Raw genomic sequence first — 13,477 nt, 5'->3', positions numbered from 1 at the left:
CTCCGGGCCGGAAGCGGCCGGGGGACCCCGCAGTGTCCGTGCGCGCCAACAGTGAGCCCCGGGCATACACTTTTCCCCCGTTTTTCAGATGAGGACCCTGGGGACGACCTTCCTTTCCCGGGGCCACCCATTGGTTGCAGCTGCTCGGCCCCGTCCCGTTGGGGTGGGTGGTCCCCAAGCCCTAACTCCCCAGTCTCCCTCCTCTTATCGAGCCGGGCGTCCAAGCTGGCATCCCCCTCGTGGGTGGCAGGAGAAGGGACTGCAGGTCTCCGAGGGCCCCAGGAGGGGAAGGGACCTCCAACTTCCCCACCGAGAACGGCGTGCTGGCAATGGGAGGAGCGCGACCTCCCTGTCCCAGGGTGGCCTGGCGTTCGCCCACCTGTCCCCCATCCTGCCTCTTGGGGCTTTGTCCTCAGTGTCCGCAGTCATTGAGAGTGTGGCAGCCCGAAGAGGCCCACAGAGACCCGCACTGCCCTGGCGGGGGGTGGGTCACTTTTAGGCCACCGTCCTTCTCCAACCCTAACGCGGCTCCCAGAGGATGGATGAGGCGCGAGTACTTCGAAATGTGGAGGGTGCAGGCAAACGGAAATCCACGGTGGGACCCGGGAAAGACTCTGCCCCTCTTTGGGCCTCAGTTTCCCCTTCCTCCATTTATAAAATGAGAGAATTGGGCCGAGGCCCCCTCCCTTTCAGCTCTGACATCATGGTTGGGAAACGGAAGTTTTCCTGCCCGTCCTCGCCACACTCCAGCAGGAGGAGGGACAGACTGGCTGGCTGTGCGGAATGGGGGTGTGCGTGGGGTGGGGGTCCACCCTGCTGCCCACACTCTCCCTCGCTCTTTCCCAAGTTTCCCCGAGTTCCGCCCTGAGCGCCCTCTGGTGTCATCTCTCCCACCTTCCAGGCATTTACCAGTATTTCCGTAGGGCGTTTTGTAAGATAAAGAAACTATAATAATATTAATGAAAAGTATAAAATGTATAGAGTTTTCAAGAAACTGTGTTCTACTTCCAGAAAATGGTCACTTTAACTTTGTAAATATTTACCTAAAATGATATTTACAAAACTGTGGTATATATTATTTGATTGTATATGTATAACTGTAAATACATTTGTACCTCTCTTGTATTCTAAAATAAAAATTACTTGGAGCATTTATCACTTAGCATCTGAATGGGCTAACACTTTTGTCTACATGAAAAGGAAATATGGAGAGTGCCTGGAAGCTGGAGAGGGGGTGGGAGGAGTTGTCCATTGTGACATCTATAAGGAAAAATCTTTCTGTCGAAAATGGGGTGTCAACTCCCACAGGCAAAGCAACCTGCCTCCAGATTCCAGGACACCTCAGGAGGAGCTGGGCTGACTCCCACTTGCCAGCTGACTCTCAAATATAGGGTCCCACTTTGTCACTTCCCCCAAATTTTTACTTTCCCCCCCCCCCCCCATGTTCATGGACAACTTGAAGGAATTCAAGCAGCCAGTGGGGGAAGACCAAGATGGAGACCAAGTGCCCTCCCAATGCATAGAATTCCCAAATGCTCAGACACCCACTTCAGAGCTTCCTTGAGGAGGACCAAAGAGCAGAGAAGCCATCAAGGCAGGGCCAGGCCTTGGCTCCTCCCTCCAGGGGGGTATGACACCGGGCAGTGTGAGTTCACACCTGTGTTCCAGTACACGCCAGCCATGAGGGTGTCACCCTTTCAGGCTACTGGCATCCTCATCTAGCCACACGCGTGCGCACATATACACACACAACTGTAGACGCTGAATGCACACTTGCTCACACAGGCCACCCCCCTTTGGAGCTTCAGGTGTGTACTCCCAAAGATCCCCTTACTTTGGGGGACTGCACCCTAGAGGTGGAGGCATGGGCAGAAATGTACATTTAATGTATTCATTTGCATATCCCATCTGGGGTTTCCTTCCAGGGGGGCCGTGGCGGAAGTCACCCTTGGTTCTCCTCCTCCCGCTCCCATCACAAACCTTGCCTTTGCTTTGATACCTCACCCCTAGGTTTCTGATGCCTCTGGTGGCCCCTGGCATTACCATCCTCCCACTGCAGCCCCCACCCAGGCATCTAACCAAATGGGTGAGGTAGCATTAAGCACTCTCCCCCACCCCCACCCTACAGATCACAGGGACCAGAACCCACCTGGTGTCAGTAGGCTGTCATTGCAGCCTAAATGCATATGATAAGTCAGCTGCAGACATTTCCCCCTGCTGGAGGTACAAGGATGAGCCCGCAGGAATCTGGTCAGGAAAAATTTGCTATACTCACAATTCCCTAGAATCTGGAGGCAGGGCATAGCACGCAGGGCCACACGGGGAAGCAGTGGGGTCAATTAGGAGGCGGAGGAGCAAGGGGAAAAGGTGGAAAGAGCCCTCATGAATTCAATTAGTGTCTAACAGAGACCCCAGAGCATTCCCTCACTCCTCAAGCCACGTGAGGACACAGTGAAAAGACAGCTATCTATGAACCAGGAAGCGAACCCTCACCAGATACCCAATCTGCCAATGTCTTGATCTTGGACTTCTCAAACTCCCAAACTGTCAGGAGTAAATTTCTGTTGTTTATAAGCCACTCAGCTGAGGGTATTTTGTTATAGCTGCCAAAACAGACTAAACAGTATCCATAATGCCATCGTGACAGGCTCTGTAAATGCGAGTGCTGTGAGAATGGGAGGGATTAAGATTATGTCTATCCCTCCAAGGATGAAACTGAATAATGTGGAGACTATACCCTTTCCTTGGTCAACTGGAACTCCCAGGCCTACCTCCCTAGCCAGCTCAAAGGACACTACCGCCCTCTTATGGTCGAGGCTGGACTCAACAGATGGACCCTTCTCACACTCCCAGTCGTGAGCTTTGCTTAGGTGAAAGAAATGCTGTCTCTTTGGAGATATAGCAAACAATTAGTCTATGGGTCTTCAGGAGGCAGCAAGCCTGATTTTGTGAACACAGTGCACAGGACTGATGCAACTTATTTCATTCAATTTTCTTTAGGGTCCATGTGCCTGAAGAATGATCATCTCCAATTACTTGAGGTTTGGTGTGAATGCTATAAACCACGCAGGGCAAGGGTGAGGGGAAGGGTAGAGGGTGGGGAGAAGGGAGGGGGAAGTGCTCCTGTTAAACAGGACATGAAGACAGAGCCACACACACATCTCTCTCTCCACCACTGAATCTTTAGAACACAGAGAGCACTCAATTCATGTCTGAGGAAATATAAGCGAAGATCTTCATATTATGTGCCCACTTGCCTACCAAATGTAACCTGCCTTGCGAAGTTTGAATGTTTTCTCAAACAGTTTCTTGTTTTTACAAATGAAATGTTAGAGTAAATCAGCTCATTCAAAAGTCGCTATGAAAGAACGAAGCGGCACCCAGAGCACCGTTTGGGGGTGTAGATGATGGTGGGTGCTGAGCCGGCCCCACGGGGCAGCAGTGATGTGGAATTCTGGCGGCACTACTAGTAGGAACAGCACGAAAGCGGGCTCTTCTTTCCGTCCACATAGTGTCCTCCTGCGCTCATTCACACAATGAGCTGGAAGGAAACTCAGAGGGCCACACTCAATTATCTCTGACCCTGGAAAACCATAAACTGGACGATGACTGCGAGGCCGTTTTGGCAAAAAGTCCAACACCCTACATGAGATTTTATTACCCAGGTGCAGGCTTCCCGTAGCAAAAATGGCGATGCTGCTCCCTCCTTCCCTTAACATGAGCCTAACTGTTGCCAATAGTGATCATGGACGCCAGAGCACGAGTTCCCATTGGCTACTGCTCCGAGGCCCCGCCCCCTCCCCGAGCGTCGGCCGGGAATTGCGGAACGAGATCTCGCGGCTCTCGGCCGGGTCGCGCCTGCGCAATTCATTGGCGCCAAGATGGCGATGGAGATGAGGCTCCCAGTCGCTCGCAAGCCTCTTAGCGAGAGCCTGGGCCGCGAGACTAAGAAACACCTGGTGGTGCCGGGGGACACCATCACCACGGACACGGGCTTCATGCGGTGCGTGGGGACCTGGGGGCTCGGCCACGAAGGGCGGTTGCAGGGCTCGGCACGTGGCCCGCTGGCCACAACCTGGGCCCCTGTTCCCGGTGATAAAGCGCCCGCGGGACCCCGAGCGCATCTCACGAGCGTCCCCGCTTTATAAGGCCTTGGGCTGCTGCTCCCCGCATCCTGTGTGTCCCCGTGTGCGTTTGTCCCAGACCCTTGGAGCCCTTCTCTCCCGTCCTCTGCTGGCCCGGGATCTTGGTTCCTCGGCCTGAGGCCCAATTCTCTGAGCCTTCCTCGCCGGAGACCTGGAAAAGGGGGAGGGTTCGGAGCAGGGGCCTCTTAGGGGGGACAGCGGACTCCTGATTGGGCCTCCTCCTCCGCCGCCTGCGTCATCTCCTAGCCAGGTGCACCATTTCGGAATCAGTACGTGTTTGGGCTGAAGGCAAACACGTGTATTGTGCTACACGCACCCAAGTGCATATGCACCTTCGAAGCTGAGCGCCGTGCAATGTGTCGTCGTTAAGAGGGCAGGCCCTTGAGTCTGACAGTGTGGGTTCCAGTGCTGCCATCCCATGAATTGTACTTCCTCTCCAAAGTCGGTTTCCTCATCTGGAAAATAGTGCTAATAGCTAACTATTTGATAGGGTAACGAGGATTAAATAAGATCCTTAAGAAAAGAAGCAAAGCCCACCATGATACCACCATCATAGATAAATACTAGTGGTGTTTCCTCTTTTTTGCTGGGGAGGAGAAGTGCACATGTACATCTAAGAAGGGTGCAGCATTTACAGAATTGCCCGTTCACCTTTTAGTGTGAGCTTATTGGATCCTGAGAAATCTGGTGGTGTTTATATTCTAACCGGGAGAGACATGATAAACAATAAGCACAACAAACAAGTTATGCAGGATGTTTGATGATGAATCCAGTGGGAAAAAAATTAAAAGTTGAGCAGACGAAGTGGCATGTGGCTGGGAATATGGTGGGGGTGGTAGCGTGGGGTAGGTGACGATTTTAAATGGGGCGGTCAGCGTAGGCCTGATGGAAAAAGTGCCATTTGTGTAGACCTGAGTGAGATGAGAGGGATGTCCATGTAGCTCTCTAGAGTAGCAAGTGTGCTAGTCAGAGAGCAATCGCAGAAAAGCCAGGCTCGGAGGGAGGAGGAGCCTGTTAGTTGGAGGAATACATTGTTCTTGACGGGAGAGCGCATCTCAAGTGTTACCCTGGTATCCTTTGTGTCTTCCTCTTGCAACAGGGGCCATGGGACTTACATGGGGGAAGAGAAACTTATTGCATCTGTGGCTGGTTCTGTGGAAAGAGTAAACAAGTTGATCTGTGTGAAAGCTTTGAAAACCAGGTGAGAACAAAAGGTGTGTATTCTCTGTCTTGTAGCGTCCACCTTGCACAGCCAGGCCTTTTCTGCCAGGCCCTACCACCCGCCTCCCGCCTGCCCTGTCATTCTGGGGGTCTGCGATTTGGAACATGCATAGGTGGCTAGGAAAGTGTGGGCTTCGAAGATTTCCCCACATTGCCTGGCCTTTCCAAACCTTTGTTATCTCCTCTGTAAAAGGAGGGTAATATCACAACCTAGCGCCTACGTTTTTTTTGTGTGTGTGTTTTTTAATGTATTTTTATTGATTTCAGAGAGGAAGGGAAAGGGGGAGAGAGACATCAGTGATGAGGGAATCATTGATCGGCTGCCTCCTGCCCGCCCCCTACTGGGGATCGAGCCTGCAACTCAGGCGTGTGCCCTTGACTGGAATCAAACCTGGGACCCTTCAGTCCACAGGCTGATGCTCTATCCACTGAGCTAAACCAGCCAGGGCACTCCTATGGTTTTTATTAGAGTCCATTGAAAAGGTGCATGTAAAGTACTTAGCACAGGGCTCAGTGTAGGCTAGCCCCAGAAGGGAGACCACTGGGGTTGGAACAGTGAGCAAGGGAGAGTAGGAGCTGAGCTGGTGGCCTGCCCTGCAGCCCTGAGAAGCATTTTGACTTCCACCTGTGTAATCCAGGAAGCCCCTGGAGGGGCTGGAGCAGGAGGAGGACATGATCTGGCTTCTGTTTTGATAAAATCACTCTGGCTGCTGTGGGGAGACTGCAGGGGGACAGGGACAGGCTTACAGAGACAGTTGAGGGGTCTTACCAGCTGAAGTGATGGTGGCTTGGACTAAGGTGGTAGCAGTAAAGTGGAGAGTGATTAATTCTGTATGTATTTTGTGTCCTGGGTGTTTTTATCATGAAAGGGTGTTGGATATTTTATTTTTCAGTGTTGTTGTTTTTTAAATATGAGACCATGTCTGTGAGTAAAGATAGCTTTACTTCTTCCTTTCCAAGTGGGATGCCCTTTATTTTCTGTGTATATTTTGAAGGTAGAGCCAGGATTTGCTGGACTTGTCCGAGAGAGAGAGAGAGAGAGAGAGAGACAGACAGACAGACAGACAGACTGATATTGAGATTTCTATCTTTCAAGAACTCCTCTTAAGATCCTAAGGTTTTGCCCTAACCGGTTTGGCTCAGTGGATAGAGCGTCGGCCTGCGGACTGAAAGGTCCCAGGTTCGATTCCGGTCAAGGGCATGTACCTGGGTTGCGTGCACATCCCCAGTAGGGGGTGTGCAGGAGGCAGCTGGTCGATGTTTCTAACTCTCTATCCCTCTCCCTTCCTCTCTGTAAAAAAAAAAAAAAAAAAAAAAAAAAAAAGATCCTAAGGTTTTTGGCTTGAGCAGCTGGAGGATGAGTTGTCATTTACTGAGATGGTGACACTGGGAGGGGATCAGTTTGTGATGGAGGAGGGGGACTGCTGGGACGCTTTGTTTTAGGTCTGTTACATTTGAAAATGCCTATTAGTCATGCCTATTAGAGGTGCTGGGGAGCCAGCAGTTGCCTGGAGTCTGGAATTCAGGGGAATGGTACAGTCCCGTGCCTTTAGGTTGGATGAGCTCACAGAGAGGTGAGTGTGGGCTGGAAAGAGAAGAGGCCCAGGGACGGAGCCTTCAGCATGTCACTGGGATTGGGGTGAAGAGCTAGCAAAGGGGCCGGGACGAGCTGCCAGTGGGTGGGGGAGACAGTGGGTAGACGCGTTTGAGGGGTGTGCGGTCTCACTCTCCTCTCTCCTCCTTTGGCTGATGCAGAACCCGCCTGTGTTCTGTAGCCCACCAGAGGTATTCCATGATAAAATATCCCATTATCATTGCCGTGTAGTTGACAATATAGATGTTCAGGCTTCATGAACTGCTTGTAGTAAATGTTTGCTTGAGAATAGTTAACAAAGACTGTGTACTCTAGGAATGTTGAAAGTGATCAGTGCCTGAGAATAAGTCCCAACAGCATAGTTGTTTGAAGTCACTAAATGTGGTACCGACTCAAGGCCCTCATCCTGTTTAACTGAAATCTCAAGTAGTGCTTGGTTTTGTACTAAAGTCCACTGATGGATCACCATTTGTTTTATCTTTCAGATACAATGGTGAAGTGGGTGACATCGTAGTGGGGAGGATCACAGAGGTAAAGTCGCTGTCATCTTGGTCTTTACATAGTAAAAGCAAGCTGGTGACTTAATGAGCGGGATAGGCATTCTGTGTGCAGTTACGTGAACAAAGCAGTCACTGCATTTGGCTCTTGCTTGTGACCTGAGATGTAAACAGTTGGCTTGGTATTTGGGGGATTATTGGTCGCTCATGTTGTGAGGTCTTGTCCCTGGAGTATGTGTCCAGGTGTGGAATTTCTTTCTGTTTCTAGGTTCAACAGAAGAGGTGGAAGGTGGAGACGAACTCCAGGCTGGATTCAGTCTTGCTTCTGTCATCCATGAACCTTCCAGGAGGAGAGCTGGTGAGGGGCCACAGCTGGGCCTGTGTACTTTGCTGCCGGGAGCGCTGGTCTTTTGCTCCACCAGAGGACTCTGCTTTACCTCGAGGTGGCCCCGTTTACTCCTGTTGGTCTGCTGTGAAGTTTGCTGCCCCATGTACACGCAGGCTTTTCACTTGGTCCAGGCCTCCCCACATAGGCAGCAGTTGGGGTGTAGTAAGATCCGGAGTGTCCATGGGGAGGAACCCCAAAAGAGAGTTGGAAAAAGAAGCTCTCAGGCTCAGTGCTAATTGTTTTCCTTCTGGGAACATCAGCTTTGCACAGAAGTGTTCCTTGAAAAGTGTGTTTTGCATTTAGATTCGATTCCAGGAATTGGGTGGCATTGGGTTACTCCAGGCAACTGCAGCCTTTTGTAAAATGCCATGGTTTCCCTTTCCCTCCTCCCTGTGCTGGGTTCTGTGGAGAGTGCAGGACAAAGGAGGCATGATTGAGTTCCTGAAAGCTTACAGACTACCAGGGATGTGCGGTAACATCCAAATACCTGGCAGTCGAAGCACAAACGAGTGTGGGATTGTACAGAAAGAGGATTAATGTCAGTGAAGGAAACTCGTAGGAAAGGTGGGCACTGGAGTTGGTCCTTGAAGGATGGATAGAATTTCAAGGATGAACTCAGGATATCTGAGAGGAAGGGGAATGTGTGAGCAAAGACACAGGCTGGAGGCGGTCGGGTCCTGCCGGAGCGGGCAGGGCTGCCCGGGCAGGTCATTGGGAAAGGAGGCTGGGCTGTATCCGGAGGGTTCTGAATATCATGTCCGGAGCTTGAATACTTTCAGAGGAGGGAGAAGGAGAAGAGCCGTGGGAAGGTTGTAAGTGGTTGTCGCTCTCGTCTCCTTGAGGGGCACGGGTGACCTACACGGGTGTTTGGGTGCTGTGACTGCTTTCCGAGATCTCGAAGCGAGTGAGGAAAAGGAAGCAGAGAGGCCCTTCTGTAGGAGCTGACTTAGTAACGTCCTGCCTGTGTGTGTTTCAGAGGAGAAGATCTGCAGAGGATGAGCTGGCCATGAGAGGTTTCTTGCAGGAAGGGGACCTCATCAGTGTATCCTGCACCGTGCACTGCAGCCTCTATGCTTATGTGGGGCTGGGAAGTGGGGCTTAAACTGTGTCTCCCACAGGAAACACATCCGAGTCCCAGATGGAGTGTCAAGGGCTCTGCGGCAGCCCTGCTCCAGTACTTCACACAGGCTGACTCTCCAGCTCTTGTTCACATCTGGGCGGCTAAGTCACTTCTTTGGGTCTTGTAGCTAATGGTGGCCTCTGCTTTAAGCTAGACTCAAGTTTTCTTAATGACATTAGCTTTTATCCCAGGGAGTAGGAAAGGTTGTTCATAGCAAGATACTCATGACAAGTAAGAGGGAGAGGTTGGGTCACAGCGATGTCCTCCCGGCCAAAGACTGCCAAGCGGGACTGTTGGGTGGGAGGAAAGGATGGAGGGGGGGACCATGGACACGGGATGCACATGGCATGAAGAACGTGTGTTCCTTCATCACCCTGGCCAGGCTGAGGTGCAGGCAGTGTTCTCTGACGGAGCTGTTTCCCTGCACACGAGGAGCCTGAAATACGGAAAGGTAAGTTGGGCCCTTGCTGTTCCTGTTTGCCGACCGAGACTTCAGGTCCGTTTCTGAATCCTCGGCGCGCTCTGGGATTCTGACGTAAAGAACCCCAGAAGTTAGGGCCCCAGGCTGGCGTCCCACTAATGATTGCCTCACAGCCATGGGCCGGTAGCGTTGTGGTGGATGACAACTCTTACCCTTTTTTTACTGACGAGATTGTTCTGGCAGAAGCCCCTATGACCCAGGACCCTGAGGCCCTGCTGTCTGCTCCCTCCTCCCTCCCAGTGGCTGCTGCAGCTCTGCATTGGGCCAGGGCTGAGAGGCAGCCGTGGAACAAAGGGAAGTCTCGGACTGATGAAACAGGACAGTCCAACTCAGACAAATGTCTGATCAATAAAATGGCTATTATCGCTAGGAACGATTGTTCACTTGAGCCTCTAAATGAAGTTTTACTGCTTTGCTTCTATGAGGTTACATTGTTGAGGCTATTTTTTAAAATGACAGCTTACTTCCCAAAACAAATTATGACTTGTTAGTGTCTTGGCTTTATCAGAATGAACCTTTTCATTTCCTTCCCTTAATGGAGTGATATAGCCAACCATGTCGGTTGCCCTGCGTGCGCTGACCTTTTGGGCCTGGGTACTGCGGACCCTCCCTCAGCCGGGTGTGGGATTTGGGCTGTCCTGTCAGAACCAGGGGTGGATGTGCGCCCTTGGTCGGTCCCCTAGCCCAGTGTCACACATCTGTGGGCAAGATAGGTGGTTGGGGTCAAGGTGCAGCAGAACAGTGCTCCTTGCCTACAAGAGACTCGAGCCAGGTCCTCATTGGCTGCAGCTTCTCTAACAGTTAGCGCACCAGCCCTGGCTTAGAGTGTGGTGGTGATGATTGCAAAGGACAATGGTAGAGGATATTGAAAGTCACTTTCTCTTGGGATACGAGTGTGGTGGTGATGATTGCAAAGGACAATGGTAGAGAAGGATATTGAAAGTCACCTTCTCTTGGGATATGTCAGCAACCTATGCACCTAGAAGTGTTCTCTCTGAATAATTACTGTGTGTGTGCAGATGGGTGACCAGCAACAAGCTACTAACAAGAAGGACTCTGATTCCACTATAACTAGGACATGCATTCTGTAATTTGCTTTTCCTTCGCCTCACTGATGATCCCACAGTGACCTAATTTGTGATGTATTTCTCTAGCTAGGTCAGGGTGTTTTGGTCCAGGTTTCCCCCTCCCTGGTGAAGCGGCAGAAGACTCACTTCCATGACTTGCCTTGTGGTGCCTCAGTGATTCTGGGTAACAATGGCTTCATCTGGATCTACCCTACACCTGAGCACAAAGAAGAGGATGCAGGAGGCTTCGTTGCAAACCTGGAGGTGCGTGAACACCACTGTAGCCGTCGGGATGGAGTGGTGCACGGTCTCCCTTCTGCTGCTGCCGGGGGTGGGGCTTGCTGTGTTTAACTATATTATTGCTGTAGTCTGTTAGTTTGAAGTGTTTCGTGAACATTGTATTGCCCTCTTTCTGAAGAGATGAGGTCCGCAACAGATGGCACAGTGGTAGGGTAGTCGCTGAATGAAGAGGCACTGGAGAAGCCATCCTTTTTTAAAATCCTTGCCTGAGGATATGCTTTAAAAATGGTTTTAGGGAGGGGAGGGGGACGGAGGAGGGAGAAAGAGAGAGAGAAACATCGATTGGTTCTTCCTGTACTCGCCCTTAGCAGGAATAGAACCAGCGACCTTTCGGTGTATGGGATGATATGCCAACCAACTGAGCCACACTGGGCAGGGCAAGGAGCCATTTTTGTGAATCCTGCTTGGAGTTAGTCATTCGATTGGTTTGGAGTCTCAGAGTGATAACTGAGTTATAAACGATTTCTGTGGTTTGCTGTGACCGTTCACTTATTTTGGTCCTGTTTCTATTTCCCTCCCCTTCCCTTTGCATCCGCCGGCAGCCTGTCTCCCTTACCGATCGAGAGGTGATCTCCCGGCTTCGGAACTGTATCGTCTCGCTGGTAACTCAGAGGATGATGCTGTATGATACCAGCATCCTGTATTGCTATGAGGCATCCCTTCCACATCAGGTACTCCTCCCAGGGCTTCCCTTTTCCTCACTGGCCTGGGAGCAGGTGTTGCATATTTATCCATTGGCTCTAGTGTTTACTCGGTGATGGCAAGCACATCCTCCAGATGCCTTTACCGTGTCCAGCAGTATGAACCGATCGGTGGACAGCCTTAATGAGCGTCTGGGAGCTCTTTCCCCAAGATACTGGTAATAGTCTCAGTGTCTAGTGTCAGTATAAGGGTTTGGGACATGAAGGTATGACAGCAGCCCTCTGGACTTCATCTTGCCCATTCCGATTTCAGCTCTCTCTCTAGTGAGTGCTGGAAACCTATCTTATTCTTGTCAGCTGTATCCCAGAGAGTTTTCTAGCAGATCATAGCCTGTAATACTGTGCCTCTGGTAAATGAAACATAGAAAGATAGATAGAAGGCTTATGTTAACCATGCTTGCTTTCTGCATTTGGCCTGATTTGATGGTCTGCTGTGGTTGGTTTCTTTTCTGAATAAATACTTTTTCCTTTCTTTTTCAGATTAAAGACATCTTAAAGCCAGAAATAATGGAAGAAATTGTGATGGAAACGCGTCAGAGACTTTTGGAACAGGAGGGCTAGGCAGAAGTGTCTGAAGGACAGGACTGTGCCTGACAGAGCAGCTCTTGAAAGTGAAGAATCTGAGTTGTAGTTCCGTGTGTGGCTCCGAAACTCATCATGGACCTACATTGGGCTGCCTCCAGCCACAGACCTGCTTTCTTCTGTTCGAAGGCCAAACCTGGGAGAGGTGAACTGCGCTGCTGGCCCCTTGGGCTGCCTGCACATCCCAGCACTTGGGTGGCTTTGCGTCTTTAAAAGTACGCAGTGTTCCAAGTGGACTCCCATCTGGAATAATACGAAGAAACTTTCCTTTTCTACTTAACCATCACTTCACAAAGCACAATGCCTCAAGAAATTGCCTTTATAGCTTGGCTGTATGGCTCAGTGGTTGAGCATTGACCCATGAACAAGAGGTCCCTGGTTTGATTCCTGGTCAGGGCACATGTCCAGGTTGCAGATTTGGTCCTCAGTAGGGTCGTGCAGGAGGCAGCCGATTGATGTCTCCCTCCCTCATCAGTGTTTCTATCTCTCCCTCTCTAAAATCAATAAAGCAGCAACAACAACAAAAGTGGCTCCTTGACCCTAAATTGTCTGTTTTGGCTTCCATTCCCACTTCCTCTGCAGCACAAGTACAACACTGAATATAGCTGGTAAAGTTAACCCAGCAGTCAGAAGAATAAACTTAACCAAGCAGCCTTTTGCTGGGTTGGAATCTTCCCTTCGTATGTTCCTTCTATTGATAGATTCAAGTGCATCCACACCAGCCTGCCTTATTCTGTCCTGCCATTGAGGGTGATTTGTAAGAAGTTGAATTATCGGTAATAGAATGAATATTTTGGATGTTCCTCCTATAATTAAAGTAGCAATGCATCAACTTTTTTTTTTAAAAAATTGATTTTTAGAGAGGAAGGGGGAGAGAATACTGATGTGAGAGAGAAATGTCGATCTGTTGCCTCCCACATTTGCCCCTACCTGGGTATGTGCCCTGACTGGGCATGGAACCTGCCACCTGTTGGTGTACGGCATCCCCCAGCAGCCTGTCTCCCTTACTGATCGAGAGGTGATCTCCCAGCTTCGGAGATCACCAATGAGCCACACTGGCCAGGGCAAGATGCTGAGTTACTAAGAAATGCCAGAATTACTGTGCATTGGTTTGTCTGATGTCAAAAAAATGGTTTAAAGGCACTGTTTCTGTTGTGTTCTTTGTGATACTTGAGAACTGAGTACAGTTGGAGGGCGTAGCAGATATAAATTCTGCCAGAGGCCCTAACCACTCTACCTGGCTCACCTAGTAAAATTTAAACCTAGGATAGTTTCAATGGGAGTAACATGGAACACTCTGAAAATTTTGAAATACAGTTTGGCTGTTTTTGAATTAAGAGGTATATATATACACACACACACATATATATATTTTTTCAAT

At 50.3% G+C, this 13,477-nt stretch overlaps 1 protein-coding gene across 3 annotated transcripts; it reads left to right on the top strand.

Annotated features, from left to right (window-relative positions):
- Positions 1-3,842: 3,842 nt before the first annotated feature.
- On the top strand, positions 3,843-13,477 carry EXOSC2 (exosome component 2). Of its 3 annotated transcripts, XM_005884796.2 has the most exons (9): positions 3,851-4,003; positions 5,245-5,346; positions 7,446-7,491; positions 7,726-7,815; positions 8,822-8,887; positions 9,348-9,416; positions 10,601-10,777; positions 11,356-11,484; positions 11,995-12,499. In XM_005884796.2, the coding sequence occupies exons 1-9, from the start codon at positions 3,882-3,884 to the stop codon at positions 12,073-12,075; spliced, it is 882 nt and encodes a 293-aa protein (XP_005884858.1). In that variant the 5' UTR covers positions 3,851-3,881; the 3' UTR covers positions 12,076-12,499. The 3 variants fall into 3 exon arrangements, with proteins under 3 accessions (XP_005884861.1, XP_014387688.1, XP_005884858.1); XM_005884799.2 differs by lacking the exons at positions 11,356-11,484; positions 11,995-12,499 and adding an exon at positions 13,091-13,477 and having other exon boundaries at positions 3,843-4,003; XM_014532202.1 differs by lacking the exons at positions 8,822-8,887; positions 9,348-9,416 and having other exon boundaries at positions 3,850-4,003.

The sequence above is a fragment of the Myotis brandtii genome, unplaced genomic scaffold (genome assembly GCF_000412655.1).
Source record: "Myotis brandtii unplaced genomic scaffold, ASM41265v1 scaffold855, whole genome shotgun sequence".
NCBI classification, from domain to species: domain Eukaryota; kingdom Metazoa; phylum Chordata; class Mammalia; order Chiroptera; family Vespertilionidae; genus Myotis; species Myotis brandtii.
Note: the sequence above shows the minus strand (reverse complement) of the source record. Positions and strands in the feature narration are given on the sequence as shown.

What these genes read in the sequence shown, in the direction of transcription:
- EXOSC2 (XM_005884796.2), top strand. Translation starts at nt 3,882, where the DNA reads ATGGCGATGGAGATGAGGCTCCCAGTCGCTCGCAAGCCTCTTAGCGAG. An exon ending in AGGAAGGGGACCTCATCAGT is followed by an intron (nt 8,888 to 9,347) that starts GTATCCTGCACC and finishes CACCCTGGCCAG; the next exon opens with GCTGAGGTGCAGGCAGTGTT. An exon ending in AGGCATCCCTTCCACATCAG is followed by an intron (nt 11,485 to 11,994) that starts GTACTCCTCCCA and finishes TTTCTTTTTCAG; the next exon opens with ATTAAAGACATCTTAAAGCC.